Raw genomic sequence first — 16,877 nt, 5'->3', positions numbered from 1 at the left:
AGTATAAGGCCAGTCAGAAATGGTCAAATTAAACTTAGGAATGAAATAATTATGGGACAGGATGTCAGAAAGATTGGAATGCGGTGATAGCCCCAGAGTAAAGAAAAACAGGAAAAGAGGTGAGAACTTTCAAAGCTGAGAAATTTAAACTTTCCTATAGCTATAGACAGAACTATTCCATAAGCTGCCTCAGTGACTTCAATATCCAGAAGCCCATTTAAGGCCAGTGAAGATGATGTGGGAGGTCCTTCTGTCTATGTGTTGCCTTTATTGGTTAATAAATAAAGAAACTGCCTTGGTCTGTTGATAGGGCAGAACTTAGGTAGGCGAAGAAAACTAAACTGAATGCTGGGAGAAAGAAGGGTGGAGTCAGAGAGAAGCCATGTAGCCCAGCTGGAGATAGATGGAGCTTTAGCTGTAAGTCACAGCCACATGATGATACCCAGGTTAATGGAGATGGGTTAATTTAAGAGTAACAGTTAGCCAATAAGAAGCTAGAGGTAATGGGCCAGGCAGTAATTTAATTAATATAGTTTCTGTGTGATTATTTTGGTTCTAGGCAGCCGGGAGAAACAAGTGGCCTGCTACTTCAGGAAGATAAACCTATAATTAAGTATCCTTAACAAACTGCCTACTAGATTAGGTTGGGAAAGAAGAGCAAGAGATATTTCGGCAAACATTTTCTCCCATTAACCTTCCTTCTACCCTTCACTCACAAAATGTGTGGGGGTCCTTTGTGTTTGTGTCTTCTTCTCATCTGGTAGTTACTGAGCTGCCAATGTCTCTTTCAGAAAGCACCTGCCATACAACCTGTAGCAAAGCTTACTTCTGAAAAGCAGCGTTTAAAACCATGAAACATTTCCCTTAAAATATAAATAAGTGACCTAATTTCATTTATTAGACCATTTCTAAAGAACAAATGATATCTCACATTTTGTATTTTCCTACTAGGGAAAAGGTGTTTGCCTAATAATTGTGTTTCCTTTACTAAGTAAGCAGTATGAGAAACCACATAACAAGTGGTATGTCAAAATTTCAAACAAATAAATAAATATGGTGATAAAATTAAAAATGAACTCACAAAAGTCTTCCATTAATATTCTTACTCTCTTTTATTGTTTAAACAACTTGAATGTAAGTTAACTTTTCAAAGAAATGGATGTTTCAGAAATGGAAAAAAATGTGATTTTAAATTAAAAATTCCATAGATTTATGTAATTGCTAAATATAATGACATTGTTCTGACTGAGAATAAGTGATTCATAATCTCCCAAAGCATTGGAATCACAGTTGCACCTTCCTTTCTTCTTATAAAAAATTCCTTATAAATCTAAAATTTCAAGTTGGAGCAATCTATGTTGAACTTAAAGGAGAAACAGTGATGGTAACAAGCCCCAGAGTCATACAGTTCATGATAATGTGATTGAATTACATTTTAGAGGGAGAACTGGCTCAAAAACTCTGAGGTGCTGAAGTGAGAAATTATCTAAAATGAAAGTAGTGATAAGAAAGAACCTAGTGCTGTAGCTTTCGATCTAAGAGAAGGCAGGAAAGAATGTAAAAGAATTGAGGGCAGTTTTGAGGCATTGCACATTAGCCCTGGTTAATATAAGAAACCCATTTTGACAAAATAGAAAATATATTAGAAAATATATTGCTTGTTATCAGATACATACAAATTAGGAAGAGTATCTGAGCCCTACTCTCGTTTTTTTTTTTTTTTTTTTTTTTTTTTTTTTTTTTTTTTTTTTTTTTTTTGTTTTTCGAGACAGGATTTCTCTGTAGCTTTGGAGCCTGTCCTGGAACTAGCTCTTCTTTTTTAAATCTGACTGAATGTAAAGCTTGAAAAATGGGCTATATTATAATTACTAGAATAAATTGTTTTCTATTTTAAGAGGCTATCTGATGCTATTATACAAACATTATAGAACTAATTGATATACTACTTAACTAAACTATAGTCGCTAAGAAGATAAATTACAAGGTCCATAGTTATAGGTCCTTAGTTCATAGTAGTTATAATTAGGCCTTAGTGCATTCTTGAAAATAATCCAGAAAATTTGAGATTTATGGGATAAAACATTTAAAAACATGAATAAGGATTTCTAAGTTCTATGTGAAAATGCTACCAGTTAGCAGACTTTGCTTACTAGTATGAAATGTTATTAGAATTGTGTAGTATAATGACAGAGATGTAGTACCTTCACATCCTCTCTCAATTTGCCCATTGCAGAAGAGAGCATCCGAGATGAGATCTGGAAGCCGACCATTTAAGTCCACAGATGCCAGGCAACCTTGAAAGCCTTCTTTGGCGTGGACCAGTTTTGGCAAGGATTTGTATGTTTCCTTAGCCACTCCTCCGATGTACAAGTCACCTATGGAAAGAACAATTTAACTGTCACAAAAGGATCATAGCATCAATTTTGAAAACACAGCATGATGAGAAAATAAAAGAGATGACGTTTAATTTAGATTAAATCAATGAAGCAACTGTATGACCTGCTATTTTTTAAAAGCACAAATTAATGCAACTTTTGAACAATATGTTAACACCTGGAATTTTTCTACATGCTATCAAAAGCACTCTAGGGATTCATGAGGGAACCGCCAGATGAAAAGAGCATAGCCAAGGGGAGGAGAAGTATACACTTACAGAAATTCAGTCTAATTATTTAGTAACTTTATAGGGCAGTTTCTCAAATTATTAGTAAGCCCATTTTCCAAAATTAGAACAGTAAAAGCTTTTCTTGCATTGCTCTGAGGAACAAAAGATGTGACATGTAGGGAACCCCTGCCAGAGTGAGAGTATGTAACAGACAAAAAAATCAAAAACCAAAAACCAACCAACCAAACAAACAAACAAAAAGCAACAACAACAAAAAAACTGAAATGAAGGGGGGATAGGGCATTACTATCAAGTAAACTTTATCCACAGGGCTCGGGTCTTTCAGTGATCAAGAAGCTGAAGGGCTGAACTGATTAGAGTCACATTCTAAACTATCTTCTTGTTTGCTTGCTTTTTGTTGTCTTATTTTTTGAAATTAAAATGTAATTTCATAATTTCCCCCTTCTAATTCCTCTCTGCAAACACTCTCTTATGTATCCCTCTGCTCCCTCTTGATATCATAGCCTCTTTTTTTTCAGTTGCTACTGTTTAACACACACACACACACACACACACACACACACACACACACACACACTCCTGAATATATATAACTACAACTTGCTCATTCCTTCAGTCTTACTTGTTATGTACATGATCCCTGAACAGTATGTACTAGATAGTCAGGTGACTCATCCCTGGGCCAGACTATTTTTTTCTCCTGCTCTCAGCATACTTTAGTCTCCTGTGGTGAGTCCCGGGAGATTTCTGCCTTCCATTTAGGCATGTCTATTAGTGCTATAGTTATTCAGGTCTTACTTAGGCAGTCATATCATTGAGGTATCATGTGATTAGATTCCCAGTTGTTTTTTAGGAGACACAAACTCAAAGCATCTTCCCTGGTTTTCTGGCTCTTCTACCTCCTCTTTTTCAGTGTTGCTTGAGCATTAGGTGGGAGAGTTGTGCTATAACTGTATTATTTGGGGCTAAGCATCCCACAATCATTAGTTCTCTGTATTTTGACCAGTTGGAGTCTGTAGAGGGCTGGTTTTGAAATGCATAGAAACTCTATGCAAGGGAGACTTGAGGTAGCATTCTTGCTGATAGGCTTGACAAACCAAGTTGGGAGGAGGCAAACCTCTCCCATCAGTAGAATGCCTTGCCAATGGACAGTCCTTGAGAACAGAGATGTGCACTGTAGTTCAAAGGCTCTTATTAAGTTGTGGTTTGTCTTCTATTGAGGTGTTTTTACATATTATATTACAACAAGAGTTATTCCCATAACACTGAGCTTTTTGTTTAGATTAGCTAGGGCACGAAGCTCTCAAAATTAGTTGCAACCAAGTGACTAGTCTATGAAACTATTTTCATGTATTATGGGAACCTAGTTTGAATCGTGATTTGAGTATTATAAAAAGAACACTGGCTTTGCAATAAAGTATGCAGTTGTATCTCCTACTCTGCAACCCCCATGTCCTGATTTCTGCGGCACTACCCAGGGTCATCCATAACCGAGGAGGTTGGGGAAGGGTCCCCAACAGGAGTCTTCTATCTGATCCTCTTTGCCTGGGTATCTTCTTCACTGACTCAAGCCTTTTATATTCCGACTTATGTAATTCTTCACACATTCTCTGCTAAGTTACAAACAACACCACTTTTAGCTCTGTGCTGCTTTGCAATTCTCAAAGAAGTTATTAATTTGTTTTCCTGCAGTTTCAAATGAAACAAATTGCTTAGTTCTGCTGTCTACAACCTCAGCTTAGGTTTTGTAGATTTTATAAACACTATTGGAATCCCTGTTTTCTTCTGTCTGAAGACTATTCACAGTGACTGGATGGCATCTAGTAGATGTAATTAATGAATTCAGTATATAGTTTAAGGAGGTGACCTCAGAATTCTGTAACTGTGACTTCAGACTGTAAATTCTACTGATATTCATGTCAATTACTTCTCTCACTTTTCTCCCCATAAAATCTCTCTCACCTTAACCGTTCTAACTTCATGTCACTCAGAATACTTTTACCAGTATAAAAGAAAAAAGTCTGAATTCCTAATGCTAATCTGCTCTGCTCTGTTGTCTTTGTGAGACTGGGAGCAAGAACTGATGTACACGGCATTTGTTGCACTGTGAGCAGTGAAGTCCTTGGTCTTCAAGCCAGATCATTCATGTCCTTCACCACTGTTCATGAAACAGTAATAAACTAACTTATTGGTTGTAAACAGAGGAAAACTAAGCCCCAAAGCCCCAAATCTGACACTACTGGACTGTGTTGGTGAAAATATTGACAACAAAATTATGTAGCTTTATCAATATTGTGCAGCCTCAAGAATTGAGAAATCTTTTCCCAAGGTCCAGTTGAAGAGTGGAAGGAATGAGAATATGAGCAAAGAGGTCAAGACCATGAAGAGTTCACCCACTGAAACAGTTTACCTGAGCTAATGGGAGCTCACCAACTCCAACTGGACTGGGAAGGAACAAGCTTAGGACCAAACTAGTCCCTCTGAATGTGGATGACAGTTGCATGGCTGGGGAAGACCGAGGGACCACTGGAAATGACACCAGGATTTATCCCTACAGCATGTACTGGCTTTTTGGGATCCTATTCTCTTTGGATGTATACCTTGCTCAGTCTAGATATAGAAGGGAGGGCCTTGGACCTTCCTCAAAGCAATGTGCCTTACTCTCTCTGAGCATTAGATGTGGTGGGAGGGTGTGTGGAGGTAATGAGAGGGAGGGAGAGGGAATTTGGATTGGTACTCTTTGAAAAAAATCTAATAAATCAAAAAAATTAGAAATTTTGCCCCTTACTCTACCAAATAAAACTGTTGCCATTACAATAGTGTGCCACCAATGTCTTATAACTTGTGCAGAAAGTACTGGTTATATTTCTCCCCATCTTTTAAATAACATTGGATAAATCATCATCATTGATGTTTAAGGATAGATTGGTGTTCATCATAAGATACTATTTTTGTAACATTATTTGATTATTTTCCTCCACATTTCCATTATCTCCTTTGTCTTTCCACTCATTTAAATTTAAAATCATTGTGTTTTAGTTGCCTCAGAAAGGACATGAGTCATAAATCAAAGATATAAAATTAGCTTTCTGCATTAGACTTTTCAAAACCTAGATTCTTCTAGGAATATATATATATATATATATATATATATATATATATATACACTTATATAAGGCAAGTAAAACTTTCTCAGGCTGCAACTGGGCAAACAGGAGTTATAGAAGCATAACCACATAACCCTATAACCACAGCTATTGGTGACTGTCCAAAGGAAAGTACAGCTCTCTTATTTAAGAGTTGATCCTGCTTGGGTAACAACACTGCAGGTAGATTTACAAGGGTAATTGAGATTGCCATGTTTCTTCAGGAGAACCCAGAGACAACAGTAAGATCCTTGTGGATGGATATTTTCATGATAGAATTAGCTTTCTGGGATTATATACTGCTTCATGGAACTTTCCATTCTCCACCTTGTTGTGGGAGCAATGGAACAATTTCCTGAAGACCTAGAAATAGCAGACCAAGTCTGACCTGGGTAGGTCCCATCAAAAGACCAGGATGCCTGGATAAAGGTTCAGTAGGTGCCTGGATGGGAACCATAAAATATTTGAAAGTGAATCTCAGGCTTCTGCTTTATCTCTCTACTTTCCAAAAGATAGGTACAGTGATAGCCAACCCTGTAATTTAGAAATGACTTCAGGGAGATAAGGGAACCATAATTCCTCAAATTTTCAGTTTCATTAAATCAAAGAATTACAGATCAAAATAGGAATCAAGGTAGATTGGAAAAAACTTGGAAAAGTTGCTTTCTTGAACAGTCGAAAGTATGGGCTGAGATTTATACTCCAATGTGTCTAATGTCAATCAAAGATGTGCTCCCTACACTCATTTCCTGAACTAAATTCTTTGGGGTGCTTCAATTCTTTCTTAGTACGAAAGACATAGTATTAGATAACAGAACAGGACTGAATAAAAATTCTTTTTACTGCCATTAAGTGGTTTAGATATAGAATTTAAGATGAAAATTTATACAAGCCATGCTGGACATTTGATAGCCACACTTCTTTCAGATTCCAACTTCCTGGAGGTTGTTCAGTGTTTGTTTTAAAATCTATTGTATTACCTGAGCATTGTGGACAACCAGTAAATATAATTAGACACCCAATAGGTAGAGATCACTTAGGAAAATAAAAAATCATGAGGGGGAAAATGGTAAGGTGTGGCAGAGATTTTAAAGAGAGCATACTTTCTTCTCCTTTCTACTTCCTATCACAAGCTCTGTTTCCTAATTAGTAAGCTTATTTGCCTGATGTCTTTCAATGGCTTGTCCCTAAAGAACAGAAAATATTACATCAAGCAATGTGGGATCGGATAAGAACCTCAAACATCCCGAGGTGGATGGGTCTGTGTTTATAACCCTGGGGTTCATTTTCAGTTTCATTACTGAAGCTGCACTTAGCTCCCCACAGCCCATCCTCCCTTGACTTAGTGCTGTCTTTATAAACTTCATATACTAACGAGTGTCTTAAAGTCCCCTGGTGGGTTTCCCTATGAAGAGAACAAAGGAAATGCTTAAGTGGACTCAGCGTTGTGTACCATTACCACCTCATCAAAGATGTAGCATATCCTTTTGATCCTTGGTGAGATGGAAGGGAAATGACCCATTAGCACTAATGGGTCTTTGCAGGTAAATGTCCTGTGCATAGTAGAGGATCTGCTTTTTAATGACCCTGTGTGTGAACATGCCTAGATGGACATCCATTAAAAGCCAAGTTTCCTATATAGTTGAATCTCACCTGTTGCCTTTCTCCTATTCCATTAGGATGACTGGATGTGTTTACTCCTGTACTTCAAGTGGGCCATATAGAGGAAAAGATAGAGTTGGGATATTTTTAGCAAATATTTTGGCAAACATGTGTCATGTAGTCAAGTTAAAAAAATGAGAGTTAAGGTAAGTTTCTTAAATTTCAATACTATCTTATATATGTGTATATATATATATATCCTACTAGATGTAATATATATATATATATATATTCTATCATCAGTATTATAATATCAAGAACCAGAAACACTTAAGCAGCTCTCAATGATACCCTCTCATGATAGCCAGAGATAAGTAACTATTCCCTAGCAACTGCACAGGCTTGAATAAGGAATCATGGGCAAGCTTTGTGCTTATTTCTGACTAGATGCTCCAACCCTGTCACTCATTGATGTCCACAGTATAAGCTCCTTAAATTGCATTACATCTTTCACAGCAAGTTTATTCCTCTGTGGAGTGGAATTAATAATGCCTACCTTCGAAGACAGTGAGGGTTACAGAGAACTCCTCAGTGTATTTAGTACATATCATGTACTCTGCACCTGATTGACTATAGGGCTGAATAGGTTCAGGTAAGGTGATTTGGGATGTTCTTCTGTATATGTGTTGCTTCTACTGGTTAATGAATAAAGCCAACCCAGGCAGGAAATCAGAATGGAGAAAGAGAGAGAGAGTACGTGGGATCAAAGAGATGCCATGTAGCTGCCGAAGGAGAAGACCCAAAACCTTTCTAGTAAGGCAAGGACTCATGGCAGTACATAGAATAATAGAAATGTGTTAATTTGAAAATGTAAGAGCTAGCTACCTAGGAATACACGAGAATGATTGGCCAAACACTGTTATAATTAATACAGTTTCTGTGCAATTTTTCATGTCTGGGCAGCCAGTATGCAAACGAGCAGCCTCTGTCTTCAAAATGGCATCAATGTAGGTCAACTACATTCACATAAAACCTGAGAAAGCTTGGGAAGGAATTTTAGACAGAATAGAACAGAGTTAAACATGGCTTTTTGGTAGCAGCATTTTTTTTTCAGATGGACTATGTTTGCTAGCTGCAAGCATCGGCATGGCTCCTTTTAAGTAAAGGCTTCTTGAATCAGCATCAGCAGCAAAAAATACTGTATGGCTTCTTTAAAAGTCGGCTTCCTGTTTCATGCTGGTATCATGGAATGGCTCTGGCTCTTTTGGGAGGTCCTACACTGAAATAGGTTCTGTGGACAGCATATTACAAACTGCTTAATAGTGCCATAGAGCTGCTGCATCCCTGAAGCTGGGGTGATGTGCATGGCTCACAGAGGCCGTACACATGTCTCCACCATGTTGGACTGGACAGAGTAGATACCCATACAATATAGAGAGATTCAGACAAAAATAAACCTCTGAACAGATCACAGTGTGTTAAAAAAATGTATGTAGACTTTGGAGAGAGAAGAAAAATAGTATAAACAGTTATAAAAAGAAATAAATAGTTAAAAACAAAGTCTTTAAAGAGACTATAAGAGTAATACTGAAGAATACAGACAATCGTAGATTAAAGGAGCAAAGAAAAATAAGCTACATAAAGATGGAATATACACAGAGAGTCTGGATTATGTATATTGATGTGTTCTTTGAATTTTTTGACCGCAGGGAGATATTTAATTCTGGGGGCTGCTAAACTAAACCAACATAAAGGTATCTTCATTTCAAACTTTGGGTCTAAGGATATGTTGCTTTAGAAAAGAGATTTGGCTTTTGTTTCCACAGAGGATGGAAACCTGTGGATTTTTTCCAGGATAATGCAGTTTGATGGAACAAGACACATGAAAAGGTTTCCATGAACCCTAAAAATACTTCTTCCAACAAACAGCAGGAAGCAGTTTGAAGAAAACTACACCCAAATTCCAAAAATGATTGTTTATAAATGTTTGCTTTCATTTTAAAGGGGGATATGATATAGAGATGAATATTTTGCATTGTATAGACTTTGGTCTATTGATAGAAATTTAAGGTCAATTTGTTACAATGGGCATATGTATTTTTGCTCTTGTTTAAGGTAATATGTTTATACAGCTAATTTAAAAGGTAATGTATAATTAAGAAATATAAATTAATAGATAGTCATTTATGATAGTCAAACTTGTAGTCAGGTTAGTTAGGTTTTCTAGATGTACAGAGATACATTTCAAATGAATAGGTATTCTTCAACCCTTTCAAAGACCTACAGAATATGGCATTTAAAATGTTTTAAGAACTTAGAAACTTTCATTACAATGAGATACATCTGCTCCAATCTATTTCAAGAGGATGATGGGCATTGAAGAGGTTCTTTATAAAGTTTGCTAGCTATCTGGGCAAGAAACTGCTCATGCTTAGACTGCTTTGGTTTGCTGCATGAAATGGACATGCAGGACCCATAGAAAAGTGACTGCTAAACTTGCCTAAAGAAGATGAGGTGGTCATTTATGGTTCCTGCCTCATGAAAAAAAAAAAACCTGCCAGACATTCTGCAGTACACAGAAGAAATAAACTGACAAACTTTGTTAGTATAAAGCAATACAGATCTTCAAATTTCCTGCTTCCTGTCAGATACTATGGGTCTGTATGTTCAGGATGGAAGCCCCAAAGTTACAGAAGAACTTTGGGTGACTGTCCAGGTAATTTGATGTCTCTGTCAATTCTACAGTTTTGGAAGTTGCTTGATTACACTTCCTGTTTACTTAGGTAATATTGTATCCTTCTGGGGTCTTTGATGATGCTGAAGACTTGATAATTATAGTTATAGTTTTACTTAGTTATGATAAAAGATAAATTAGATATGAAACTTAAGAGTCATAAATAAATAGACTAAATATTATAGCTATAATTATTGCTTGATAACGTATATATATATACGTTATATATATAATATATACATATTATATATAATATATATAAATATATATATAAATATATATATTTTACTATGCTATATTATATATATTTTACTATGCTAAGGTTAAAACCTTCCCTGTTAATTGAAAACATATATATATATATATATATATATATATATATATATATACCTTCCCTGTTAATTAGACAGAAAAGAGAAGATGTGGGATGTCCTTCTATATATGTGTGTTGTTTTTACTGGTTGATAATAAGGCTGTTTGGGCCAATGACTTATCACAGTAAAACCAGATTAGAAAGTAGAACAGAGGTAGAGAGAGAGAGAGAGGGAGAGTAGGCAGGGTCAAAGATATGCCATGTAGCTGTCGAAAAAGAAAGATCCAGAACCCTTTTGGTAAGCCACAGCCTCATTTCAGTACACAGATTACTAGAAATGGATTAATTCAAGACATAAGAGTCATTGGCCCAAACAATTTCATTCATCAACAAATAAAAGCAGCAGAGGGACATCCCACATCAGTAAAGTACAAGGCACGTTCCTCATTATATGCTGATTGCCCTGGGAATTCAGAAGGAATCCAAAACCTGATAAAACAATAATGAATTTTGCTTGATAAACATCTTCTAATTTAGATACATCAACAGATAGGAAACAAACAAACAAATAAACACAAAATGTTCTATGAAGGCCAAGAGTCAGTTTTATGTTCAGACTAAATGCTTCTTAGGAAATGAGAGAAATAAGATTTTTTTTAATTCTTTTTTTTATAAAAAATTTCCATCTCCTCCCCTCCTCCTCCCCCTTCCCTCCCCTCCCTTCCACCCATATCCCCACTCCCTCCCTTTCCAAGCCAGAGAAATAAGATTTTTGTGAACTTTGTAATTCAAACCTTGATGGAAGAGTTGAGATCAGAAGGAATAAGAAATATTACTTTACAAGGACATAAATGTAGATGGAAGACCTTGGATGCAGCAAGTTGCACTCTTGAAACAAAGTGAACATGTTTTTTTTGTGCGTGCGAGCGAGAGAGAGAGAGAGAGAGAGAGAGAGAGAGAGAGAGAGAGAGAGAACAAAAAACAGGTATGAAGGTATGGTTGGAAAAAAGAATATTCAACTATTTATTAAATGATATCAGTAATGTTAGATAAGAAAGGTCAAAGGGAGATGTCTGAGTGGAAAAACAATAGGATATGGTGGATCTTCTGACTACTGGCTGGAAAGTATTTCAAATAAGAGGTGGGAGAATGGAGAGGCCAGACAGTCTAGCGGGACTGGTGTACGATGTGAGGAGAGATGGACTTGTATCTGATATTACAATGTGGTATTTGAACACAAGTATATTCTAAGGGGTCCAGGGATATAAACTAGGCTCAGAAACCAGGAGTTAAAGTTGGGATCATTTTGAAATTTCCAACCCAAGAAAAGAAGTGGTGGAAGTGGTTTTCTTTCTCTACGAAAACCAGGAGCAGAAGGCAATTAGATCAGTGTCCCAGTTTGGCCTCACAGTAGCAGAATGTAAGTGTCAAGGTATAATTAGTGCTTTGACTCAGCTTTTCTGTTTATTCATATGTACTTTTCTCTACCTCTTGAGCAGTCTCACTTTTATTTTAACTCAAAAGAGCATGCACTAAAAGGCCCATGGTTCATCTATGAAGATGTGAATAGCTATGACTAGGAAAAGACAGGCTTCCAAATCATCCTTTGGGGGAAAATTGAACTCATCTACTCTCACTCATTTTCCTATGGCTACATTGGAGAAAAATCTAATTCTAGATGCAGGGTACTCTAACTTTTCCCTCATTTCTTATGATTCATTATTAAAAGTGACTGCATCTGCCCACACTGACTGGTGGTTCCTGAGCAGGGTGCCTGCGATTCCTCTCCCCAGGGAAAATCCACCTCTGCCTTTAAACATGTCCTTATCATTAATTTTAATATTTTCTTGTCCCATCAAAAAGTAATGCTTGCAGGTCAGAGATCTTCTAGGTATGTCAAGAAAAGTATTTTGGGGGCAAGAAATCATATGAGTGTCTGAAAGTGGTAATCTGTTGGAAGAAAATCACCTGTAATATTTGAAAAATAAACACTCATATATTGATTTTTTAGGGAACAGAATATCAATTTAATCTTTCCTATAACTGTTTTAAATAATGTATATCAAATTATTAGAAGATAAAGCATAGGCAGTGACTATTTCTCAAATAAATCTGAACTTTTGGGAAGATACATCTGTATGATAAGTACAATAAGCCTCATATACCCAGAATCATCAAAGTATGCCAGACATTCAATATTTCATGCAGAAGAAGAATTCAAAAAGATACTTCATTCTTAGATGTAATATCCATGTCTTTAACAGATCCCAGTGAAAAATACTGAAACCAACTTTAGAAATTTTTTGCTAAAGAGAAGTCAGATAGATAACTGTCTCGTTGAATAGACACCCTTCAACTGCCGATACCTTCGTCTGCTTTGATACATGAATGGTCTAATCCTACAGAAGTCTATAGTAGATTCCATAAGAAACACTTGCAAAATCTTATGTGTAAATTTTCCTTAAACTTAGGGGTTCCAAAACGTAATTGTGCCCCTGACTGGAAAAGTAAACTTTGAAGACTTGCTTTATAAGAGTCTGATTGTTAGTCTCCTTTCCACCCTGGCAAAAATTCCCAAATGATTCCTTAGTTCTATTTTGTATGTCATGCCTTCAAACTAGTGACTTAACTTTGTCAATTCCTCTGACATCGGTTCCTCCATTTTCACTCTCAATTCTAGCTCTTGCTGACGTGTGTGTGTGTGTGTGTGTGTGTGTGTGTGTGTTCCCCTGCAACAATTCATTATCTGGTAACCCCAGCTCCATCTATCCACCTTATTGACTCCATGTCAACCTTCCTATGTTTGTTTTTTTTACATTATTTTTGTTGTTAATATACCCCCCTCTCTCTCTCCCTCCCTCCCTCCCTCTCTCCCCCCTCTGTCTCTCCCCGCCCCACCCCGTGTGTGTGTGTGTGTGTGTGTGTGTGTGTGTGTGTGTGTGTGTGGAGATGTGGACTTATCAAAGCATGGAGATTTGGAAGAAAAAATCTACAGAATTAGTTTCCTTCATTTTACCTTAAGATGGGTTCTGAGGATAACATTTAGATCATCAAACTTGCTTGGAAAGCCACCTTACCTTTAGAGCTACCCTACTGGCATCCCATTGTGTCCTGGTTTATCCAATATCTCGTTCCCTCTGCAATATAAACTGGAAGGATCCTAGTGTGAAATTTTGCTAAACTTTAAGCAAGTTATTCCCAACAATTTTTCCAGACAGAGGACTGAAATTGTGTTATTTTGATCTTCAGTTATCTTCAGTTACCTTCATTTCTCTAATATTGTGTTAGAGAATTCCATCAAAGTTCACAGTACACATTACTTTCATTATGAATGCCTTGCCTCTACCAATGATTCATTATAAGATTTTTAATTTTAAGTGTTCAAATCAAATTCCACCTTGATAATATATTTATCTATGTTTCAGTCTTAAATCAGTATGTTCTTTAAATCCTGACACAATCTTGCATCTTTTTGTTCTTTCTGAAAATTTTTGTTCTTGGTGTTTTGCAGGTAGATCTCTTCTTTCTACTTAAATTATAAATATTCAAGAGATAATCATGGCCTTGGCTCTTTTAAAATCTCACTTTCACTTAGTAGGGCTCAGTGACTACTTGTTGACTCATTTAATGCTTATATAATGAATAGTTCAGATTTAATAAAAAAATCATTCAAATAGGAAAGCATAGCAGCAGCTGTATTGCTATACCGTTTGTATGTGTCTGGCTCCCTTCCTCTGAGAATCATGGAGTAAGTTAATAAAGAGGATGTCTTTTGTACTGATCTCTTTACTGATCACAGAGATTAAGCCAGAAAGCCCATTAGGAAAATGTAGTGCAATGAACACTTTTGTCTGTTTGATAGAGTACTTTGTTAGAGGAATTCATGAGTGGTTTTAGTTAACACACACTGCATTTATTTGTCGTGAGAGATAGAGGGATGAGTTAAGAATACTGAAGCAGTTTGAGGGATCAGTGTGTGATAATGAGGATACTTTGCTTTCTTCTGAAGATAAAATAAGTGTGAAACTCTTGTGGGGAACTAGTTTGATGCTGTCCTGACCCTCTACCTGAGCTTCCGGGATGTCCAATCACGCGCTGGGCTCTGTCACATGCAAACATAGCCTCACTTATGAAGCCTCCATATCATAGATTATGTTATGGGCACTTTGCTCTTTATAAACCCATCTATTCTGTGGTCCTGCTGTTATCATAAAGCAAAGGATACATATACTTCCATGTAGAATACAGCCAAGCTACTTTTGGTTGTGTATCCCCATCTCTGTTCAGTATGTTCAATAACTCCCATCTGCATTTCATGATTGTGTCTGTGTGTCTCCCTTCATTCTGGCTTGCTTTTGAGCCAACAACCAATAATGGCTAGGGACCGAGATCTTCTCTAATGTAAATACCCTTTCTTGGCTACTCTGCTGGTTCCAGGTGTTCCAACCTGACACTTTCCTTCCATACATGACAACATATTGTTTTAGCTAAAGCACAAACAAAAGAACAAAAACAAAAGCACCTATAAATTTCCAAAAAACAGAAGAAAGCCAATTTAAACATGAGAATCTTGTCTGTGTGAACAAGGCCTCTTTTCTTCTTGCTCACTGGCATTGGCATTGCTATGATCAAAACTGGGAAAGAAGGGTGGGTCATACATGGCGAGAGAGGTTTGCCTAGCATTCACTAGACTCTGGAATCAATTTCCAGCACTGCAAAAATTGGGGACAAAATCTCAGACTTGATTATTATAATATATAAATAACTGGCATCAGTGAAATGCACTAAGGTTTAAAAATCCTTGTTAAAAAGCATTGTTTCATTTGTATCTGCCTAGCAAGCTACCAGTGAGGGAAGGTCATCATGAACAGATGCTAGAGATGCTGCAAAGGTCTTGTAGTGCAGGACAATGATGCCAGAAAATAAGGGAATCACACTTAAAGTCCTGTCTTCTGAAACTGATTATTTCAGTTAATCCACCCTGGCTTATACAGTGTGCACTCCAAAGGCAAAAGGCCCATTACTACTACAAAGTACGGGAAATTTTGGAAAGTTATAGCCAATTGAGAAAAGTAATGTGGTATTAATGGAGCCCCAGATTCTCAGGACACAGAGATGCATCCACAAGCTCAGAAATCTCAGAAGAAAAACCAGTCCGTTTTCTGCCATAATTGTGACAACTTGGTATCAGACTCTTGACCAGTGGTCCACGTTCCTATAAAGCAAGCATTTGAAGTTTAGATGCACAGGCCACTTCTCAACTGTTGTTCACAGAGGGAACATCAGAACCCTGCAACTCTCCCTGCCATGGCTTAATACTAATATCTTCAAGAGAAGGGTGGGCAATCCACCAAGGTTTGAGTTCAGACCCCAACACATGGCTTTCCTACAGTCAGACTTTGAAAGCCAAATATTTTCCCTTATTTTATGGAAAGACTAGAAAATGATTTTCAATATGAGATTATTTTCTAGCTAAACTTTTGAGGAAAACTGCCTATAGATGAATGTTTGTTTTTAAAGGAGATTCTGAGCCCTGTAACATGAAGACTGATTTGTTTATGTGTTTGCCAGCAGACTGAGGAAAACCTGGTGGTACGCTGAATGGAGACCAACAGGGAACTGCTATGGAGGTGCGTGGGGTAAGCCATCTTCTCTTAAATCTACTCTACCTCAGTAACACTGGCAGGTGGGGTACGACTTCAGGCAACTAAATCCATGTCAAGCCAACTTCATTTTGTGGCTTCAAAATTTAAATTTGACATTTGGCTTTTTAAGCAAAGATCAGGTAGAAATTTTTTTCAACGTTTTCCTTTGTCCCCAGCTAAATGGCAGCAAGCCTCCATACCTGTGATCAATACTCTTAACGGTGGACAATTCTGTCACTGTTATGTTTTTGTTTTCCTTTCATGTGTGATGCCCACTTGAACTGCAGACGGATTTGCTAAGGCCACAAACTTGGTTAGGATTTGCATATGGATTTTCACTGAGCATAAGAGGGACTTTGATTCTTCCAGGCTCTGCAGAACACCCAGATGTTACAGTTAAGTGAGCAAAAGAGGCACGCACTGGATCAGCACAAGTAAGACTTCCAGCATCAAGAGAATGAGGTTCGCACTTGAGACCCGCCTCCAAGGCTACTTCTTTCTTTACTACTTTACTAAAAATATTCTGAATGATACAAGAAAAATAAGTTGCACTGAAAATGACTTCTGGTAATGAATGAAGACTTACATGTATAAGGTCAGTTACAGGACCTATGCAAATCTGTTATTTTCCTGAAAGTTCTATGTTATTCCACATAATACTTTGTCTTTAAATTTTTTTATTTTAAATAATTTAAGCTTCTCATTTCAAAATCAATGAAAATTTATTTGAGGTGGGTGGATCTCCTACTTATTAAGTTTAAGAGAACTTCTATTCCCTATAATGGCCTGTTTAATACAACATCAAAAAAGG

General features: G+C 36.9%; 1 protein-coding gene across 19 annotated transcripts in view; it reads right to left on the bottom strand.

The window, feature by feature from the left end:
* Nucleotides 1-16,877, bottom strand: part of Nrxn1 (neurexin 1) — a 1,076,729-nt gene that overhangs the window by 535,991 nt on the left and 523,861 nt on the right. For all 19 annotated transcript variants that reach the window (XM_038319685.1, XM_038319674.1, XM_038319675.2 and 16 more), the window contains one exon: nt 2,202-2,375. In XM_038319685.1, the coding sequence (XP_038175613.1) occupies nt 2,202-2,375 (174 nt within the window). The remainder of the gene's footprint in view (nt 1-2,201; nt 2,376-16,877) is intronic.

The sequence above is a fragment of the Arvicola amphibius genome, chromosome 2 (genome assembly GCF_903992535.2).
Source record: "Arvicola amphibius chromosome 2, mArvAmp1.2, whole genome shotgun sequence".
Lineage (NCBI taxonomy): Eukaryota > Metazoa > Chordata > Mammalia > Rodentia > Cricetidae > Arvicola > Arvicola amphibius.
This window is presented reverse-complemented; position numbering and strand designations above follow the sequence as displayed.